The sequence below is a fragment of the Centruroides sculpturatus genome, unplaced genomic scaffold, assembly GCF_000671375.1.
Source record: "Centruroides sculpturatus isolate CEXI.00-Female unplaced genomic scaffold, Cexi_2.0 scaffold73, whole genome shotgun sequence".
Lineage (NCBI taxonomy): Eukaryota > Metazoa > Arthropoda > Arachnida > Scorpiones > Buthidae > Centruroides > Centruroides sculpturatus.
This window is the reverse complement of record NW_019384330.1, coordinates 1,117,154-1,125,029: the sequence shown is the minus strand read 5'-3', so window position 1 is coordinate 1,125,029 and position 7,876 is coordinate 1,117,154. Positions and strand designations below refer to the sequence as shown.

General features: G+C 25.4%; 1 protein-coding gene across 1 annotated transcript in view; it reads right to left on the bottom strand.

Annotated features, from left to right (window-relative positions):
• The window catches only part of LOC111629765 (Golgi-specific brefeldin A-resistance guanine nucleotide exchange factor 1-like), a gene marked incomplete at its 3' end in the record, with an annotated part of 182,789 nt that overhangs the window by 79,825 nt on the left and 95,088 nt on the right, over positions 1–7,876 (bottom strand). The window contains exon 12 of the mRNA XM_023373680.1: positions 3,385–3,579. Coding sequence (XP_023229448.1) covers positions 3,385–3,579 — 195 coding nt within the window. The remainder of the gene's footprint in view (positions 1–3,384; positions 3,580–7,876) is intronic.

Here is a 7,876-nt window from a genome sequence, read left to right as displayed (position 1 = left end):
ACACCTTACCATTTGATATTAACATGTCCAAAGTTAAAGGAACTTCGTGAACATTATGATATAAATAGCACTTATAAATGCAACTCGCTAATAGAATTGTTAAAAAATTTTAACAATATGAGTAAAAAAGAATTATATAATATTTATAATTATTTTTGTAAAATAATAGAAACTTATAATAACAAAATAAATTAAATTAAAGAATATGTGAATATGTACGCGAGTAATAAGTGCAAATTAAAAAATTAATGGAAAAATATTGTTTTAGTAAAGATAAATATGGACACATGAAACTACAACCCCTTGTAATAGGGAAGTAATTCCCATTAGACAATAAACTTTTTCTGATTTCTGACAATTAAGTTTACATTGGCGTAACAAAAATTTTAGCCAAGAAAATGAACATCAATATAACTTCAAAAAGAAATGACCGACACCACACTGACCACATATGCAAGAGACAAGGATGTATGAATCAAATTTAACCAAGGCAAATTATTATACTTCAAATATCTCATTCTAATTTAAATTTTAGATTTTTATTTTAACAACTTTCTTTTTCATTGTAATATATATAATATATATATATAAGTTCTTAAAACTTTCTTATCTTTATCATCTTTAATTACTATATAAGCAGAAAAATTTAATTTTTACTTCTAGAACTATAATTTTATAAATTAAATATGAATTTTTCATTTTATAGTATTATATCTGTAAATTTTAACAACATTACCTTTTATCATATTAAAACTAACTAATATCCTTTAGCAGATATGAATTTAAAAATGATTTGGATATTTTTAATTTTAAAACTTATATTTTATTTCCACACCAACAGTTAGTTAGTTATCTAATGTAAAATGCTAGTCATTGTGTTTAATTATTTAACTTCTATATTGATATTTCCAACCTGATTCTTCATTATAATGAATTCAGATATCTCGATCAATTACAGAAAAAATGGTACAGAAGAGTCCCATGTTTCAACAACTCTGTCCACAGATTAAGCAAACCAAAAACCAAAACCTTGGGAGTTTGAGCTGTGGCTGGTGTCTTTATTATGTATAGGTTAAATAATTAAACACAATGACTATAACATTTTACATTAGATAACTAAATAAATAAATACATATATACATATACACACAGATATATAATAAATAAATGAATATATATTTATTTTTTTATTAACTTTCAGGAGTTTTGATAACGTTTTTCTTGCCAGTTTTCTTTATGGATAAAACAACAGTATTCAACAATGACATATTTTGATAATTTCTGATTAAAAATGATTATTTTTAAATTTCCTTATAAATCATTAATAACTTTTGCTATGTTGAAACTAATAAAAAGTAATCATCTTAACATTTCTTATTATAGTTTGAAACATATTTCATTCTGTTGAAAATTTAACCCAATAAAAGTAACTCCTCATTTTGTTGTCCATTAATAAGAATAGATAAGATACCCTTTCAAGCAGTAANTATTTAAGCATATTTAATAAAAATTATTAAATGAGGCCTAGGGCCCTCAGGTTTTCACATTTATATATTAAATTGAAAAATAAAATCTCCAAAACTATTTCAAAACTTAATTAAAATCATTACTTAACAATTTAAAATAACTATTATGTTTTAATATAAATTTATTTCACAACAATGAATATAAAACAGCTTTTATATTCAGCAAAGAGAAATTTATGCAGATTTAAAGATTTGAATAACTAAATTACAGGAAGGATCTTGTTTTATGCAAAACTGATATACAGTATAACCCCCAAATAGTGGACACCACTGGGCATCGAAAAGTTTGTCTACTATTTAGAGATGTCAGCTATTTGGAGGTACATGCCAGCAGCCATATTATATTTTAATCTGGTCATTATAAAGTGAAGAATACAATGGATTACAAAAATATCAAATTTGCATTAGGAAAGTAAAAATATCAAAAAGTATACATAGCATATCTAATTAAAATATATATATATATACAGTATATTGTTTATTTCTTCAGCTGTAAAAATCACAGCTTAATTGAATTCTAAATAGAAAACAGATTGTATAGGATACTTTAATTAAATGAAACATAAAAATTACAAAATGTAAACATTGAATAATTATTAATTCATCAAAAATGACCTGAGCAGAAGTAAAAAAAGGAAAAATTATACTGTTATTACAAACAGAAGTGGGGAACAAAGGTCAATTTAGCCAAACAAATGTTAAGTTACAAAGGTGAAGGATTTGAAGAATTGTAAAACTGCCCATTAAGTAGAGGTGCCCACTATTCGAAAGTGCCTGTTAATAGAGGTTTCACTGTATGTATATTTTCATTTTCACAGATGGCAAATGGTTAATTATATGTCCTTTGGAACTTAGCACAAAGTTGCTATTGAGAACAAATTACACAGGAATATGCCTTTTGATGGAAAAAGTAGATTTATTTTCTATAATTTAAAACAGATATGCATTTTGAGCTCTATGCTCCTCTTCAGTCCTTATTTTATTATGTGTATCAGTAAAAACTATGTATGAAATTACAAAAGGTATTAAATTATATTTAACATACATGTATAAAAAGTTTTTTTAAATATAATTAACTAAAAATAATTATAGTGACAGTTGGAATAACTATTAAAACCATGGGGTAAAATAAATAAAACTGAAATGAATTAAAAAATAAATAAATGTAATAAAATGTTAAAATAAGATGGTATACCTGTAGAAATAAATTATTTTTCTTTAAAATGTATTAAACCATAAGCTAGTACAAGTAAAACAAGAATAAATTTAAAAAATAAGTGAAATTGTTAAGTTAACCCACTCCTTGTGCCACCAAATCTAACTCTAAGTTGGAAAACTGCTCTTCAGCTTCTAACAACACTCCAAACACAAAACTATCAAATGCATCCTCAATGCAGTAAAAGCTCTTGCCTGCACGTCATTTTATATAATAGTGTACTTGATACACTATAATAAAATTTTGCTTTACATATTAAGATTGTTAGATGAAACTGTTACTTATAATAGTAAAATCATAAGTAAACATTTAAAACACATTTTAATGTTAATTTTAAATGATTGCACAAGTGTCTAGGCAATTGTCTGGAACTACTTCAGGGAGAACAAATTTATGCAGAATTTTATTTTACATGATACTTATTGACAGACAGTTTCTGTGTATAACAAGTCATACAATATATAACTATAATATAAAATAGTTTTTCATAATCTTTTTAGAAAAATATTTAATCATCTGTGATTCTTTCAATGGTTTATATATATTTTTTACATCACACATACTAACATAAATACATGAACACACAGACAAATTTGCAAAACAAGAAATTAAACAAAATATAACATTAAACAATAAACTAACCTTTGATAAAAGTTTAGTCAAGTCTTCAAATAGATTAGAACAATACAGACTGCAATCAAAATTTAAATACAATTCTGTTACCAAACCAGGAATGTGCCATAATTGAGATATGGAATCTAAGGCTATCTCTCTCTGTTCGTATGGAACTTTTGACGATTCCGATATTATTATTTCAATTAATCGAGTTAAATACATCTGAAAAAATAAACATAAAATTTAGTAAAAATAAATCACTTTCCTGTTTATATGTAAATTGTGTACTTTAAATAAAAAGCTTATTAATTTAATATATATTTGGATTCAGTTGTAATGATTACAAAAATTATGTTTGTATAATAATTAATCATGAATAAACAAAGAAATTAAAAATATAAACTTTAGCACAATGCAATTTATATCCAAGCTTGACTTCTTTTTTCACATATGGGATTAAGACGTCAAGGAATATGTTTTGAGGATTATTAATGAATAAAATTATTCTACAAAATCAAAGATAAAAGTTAGTTTTCAATAAAATGTTCATTATGAAATTTTTGATTTAAGTATTTTTATAAAAATTCTAATTATTGTAGCATAAAACTGTTTGCTCTCTACCAATTTAAGTCTGATGTCAAATTCTAAAACAGGTAATTTCAAACTCTGAAAAGCATTTTAGTTTCCTGTATAACTTTTTCAATTGATTTAAAGCATTCCTCTTTTATAGTTTTGATTTATTGATGATATTTATTTAATTTGATTATTGATGATAAACTTTAAAATAAAAATTTGAACTCACACAAGCAAAATCAATATAAGTCCTGGATAATATAGGGGCCAGTGCAGTGTCGGTTGTCAGTCATTCCTTTCTGGTATTATGTTGACATTCCTTCATTCGCCTGACTAAAATCCTTGCTGTTATATCAATATAAAACAACAAGTTATTCGTCTAGTACATTCCCGACCCAAAAGTCTTCAGGCCAGGAGTGTATTCCATCTCCGTACATGACTACAAGGTAAACAATTAAGTTTACATTGGGCATGTCAGGACGTCGAAGCTGCGAGTGACTTTTTTTGTGAACTTTACATAAGGATAGTGAAGTGACAAATAATAGTCTGTTTGATTAATTTATTATTAAATAAGTGCAAACTAATATTATATACTTCAAATTAAAGGAGGAAAGTAATATTTAAAAAAATAACATTATGCAAAGATTCCCAGTTAAGCGAGGAAGACCGCCACTTACAAGATCGAGAACAGAGAACAAACAAGATTATTCAGGTTCTTCAAGCTCAAAACTCATTACGGACTATGGAATACAGTTAAATAGTGATTTGCAAGAAGAAATAAGAGAGTCTAACCAGCAAAATTTATTGAGTTCAACAGGTGAGTCATCTAATATTAATTCAAATTCAGTTACAAATCTTGCAAGTCATTTTGACACTTCTACGGCACTCTTATGGTCTAAAATATCTGATTTAATAAAGGACTCTAATGATAAACTACTAGAACAAATGGTCTATATAAAAGAAGATATAGAAAACATACGTCAGGACATACGTGAGTCCAAGGAAAAACAGCTATACATGGAGAAGGAAATTAAAAATTTACAACAACAATTAGAACAACAAAAAAGTGAAAACGAACTAATGCAATTCAAAATAGATTCTTTAAATAATGATTATAATTATAAAAAAGTAATAGTATACAATTATCCTGTTGAAAAATCTATATCTACATCAGAAATATATAAGTTTATGACAAATGTACTTAATATTAATGACATATCCCAATCTGATATAATAGAAACAAACTTAATAACAAAGAAACCTAACATAGTAGTAAGAATAATATTTAATAATAAGCAAATCCGTGATAAATTCTTCTATACTTTTATTCAAAAGAAACAACTAAGAAATACATCAAATGAATGGAAAGACATGCAAATGGCACCAGAATTAACCAAAAACTCAAGATTAAGAAGGAAAAAGTTACTCCCAATTTTTTATGAATGGCGAAAACAAAAAGATCAAGTTAAACTTCGTAACGATATATTAATGATAAATCAAGAAAAAATAACATATAGTTTAAAATTGTGTAAATTGGTTTATGTAAACAACTTTCATCCTTATAGTGACCAAATAGATAGGAACAGCTGATACCATGACAAACAAAAATATAATCATTTTAATAGAACCATAAAAAATAATCAAATGGTTTCCATTGTAAACTGGAATGGTCAAGGAATAAAAAATAAAATGTCATCAATAGTTAAAATTTGCACTAAATACGAACCGGATATTTTAGCAATTACAGAAACTTGGATTACTTCAAATTTATATTATAACAAAAAATTTTTCAACGATTATATAGTGGAAGCGATACAAGCACTCCAAAGGAAAATAAACCAAATAAATTTGTATTTCAAGTCCAAATATTTAGCAATTAATCCAAGCAAAACTAAAATAATTATATTTCGGAATAACAGTAAAATATCCATCAATGAAACAAAAATTTATCTCGAAAAAATTTTACTACAAACAGTGAATGAAATAAATTACCTAGGAGTTAATTTCGACTGGAATCTAACATTTAAATCGCATATATTTAAACTTAAAAATAAAGTTAAACAAGCAATAGATAACCTTCTATTTTTGTGCAGCAAATTAAAAACTTCAGATTTAAGAATACATATGAAACTTTACAGCTCGATTATTAATCCAATGTTATTTTACGCCAGTCCTATTTGGTGCTTGGACTATTTCTACCAACTCGAACAATTTCACATTTATTATCTACGCAGACTATTTCACATAGAAAGAACAGTACCGGGATATGCACTACGTCATGAAACAAATCGAATATGGTTATTCCCGTTTATATTAAAGCGAATTATCAAATTCTTCTACAAACTTAATTTCAAAGGTGATAATAATTTAACTATTTTATACCATGAAAATATTAGACAAAGTAAACTACAAAAAAATAAACAACTATGGTATAATAAGCTGCAAACTATCTTCAACTCCTTTGGAGTATCAGTTCTATTATTTAAAGATAAAATTCAAGATTGGAAAACAGGTTATTCATTGATGTTAGAATCAGCTATAGCTCAATCTATAACAAAAGATCAGGACTCTCTTTATAGCAGTAAATATCACTCGTGGTACTTGGATATATTTGAAATACCTTCAATGCAATCATATATATGGCAATCGGTAAATTTGAACATAAAACGATTTATAATGCAACTTCGTCTAAACAAATATTCGCTGTATGTTAACAATACTTATATAAGTTTACTAACTAAATGTTTTTTATGTAATGCTGACGTTTTAACACCTTACCATTTGATATTAACATGTCCAAAGTTAAAGGAACTTCGTGAACATTATGATATAAATAGCACTTATAAATGCAACTCGCTAATAGAATTGTTAAAAAATTTTAACAATATGAGTAAAAAAGAATTATATAATATTTATAATTATTTTTGTAAAATAATAGAAACTTATAATAACAAAATAAATTAAATTAAAGAATATGTGAATATGTACGCGAGTAATAAGTGCAAATTAAAAAATTAATGGAAAAATATTGTTTTAGTAAAGATAAATATGGACACATGAAACTACAACCCCTTGTAATAGGGAAGTAATTCCCATTAGACAATAAACTTTTTCTGATTTCTGACAATTAAGTTTACATTGGCGTAACAAAAATTTTAGCCAAGAAAATGAACATCAATATAACTTCAAAAAGAAATGACCGACACCACACTGACCACATATGCAAGAGACAAGGATGTATGAATCAAATTTAACCAAGGCAAATTATTATACTTCAAATATCTCATTCTAATTTAAATTTTAGATTTTTATTTTAACAACTTTCTTTTTCATTGTAATATATATAATATATATATATAAGTTCTTAAAACTTTCTTATCTTTATCATCTTTAATTACTATATAAGCAGAAAAATTTAATTTTTACTTCTAGAACTATAATTTTATAAATTAAATATGAATTTTTCATTTTATAGTATTATATCTGTAAATTTTAACAACATTACCTTTTATCATATTAAAACTAACTAATATCCTTTAGCAGATATGAATTTAAAAATGATTTGGATATTTTTAATTTTAAAACTTATATTTTATTTCCACACCAACAGTTAGTTAGTTATCTAATGTAAAATGCTAGTCATTGTGTTTAATTATTTAACTTCTATATTGATATTTCCAACCTGATTCTTCATTATAATGAATTCAGATATCTCGATCAATTACAGAAAAAATGGTACAGAAGAGTCCCATGTTTCAACAACTCTGTCCACAGATTAAGCAAACCAAAAACCAAAACCTTGGGAGTTTGAGCTGTGGCTGGTGTCTTTATTATGTATAGGTTAAATAATTAAACACAATGACTATAACATTTTACATTAGATAACTAAATAAATAAATACATATATACATATACACACAGATATTCCTCACTTAATGTCGATATA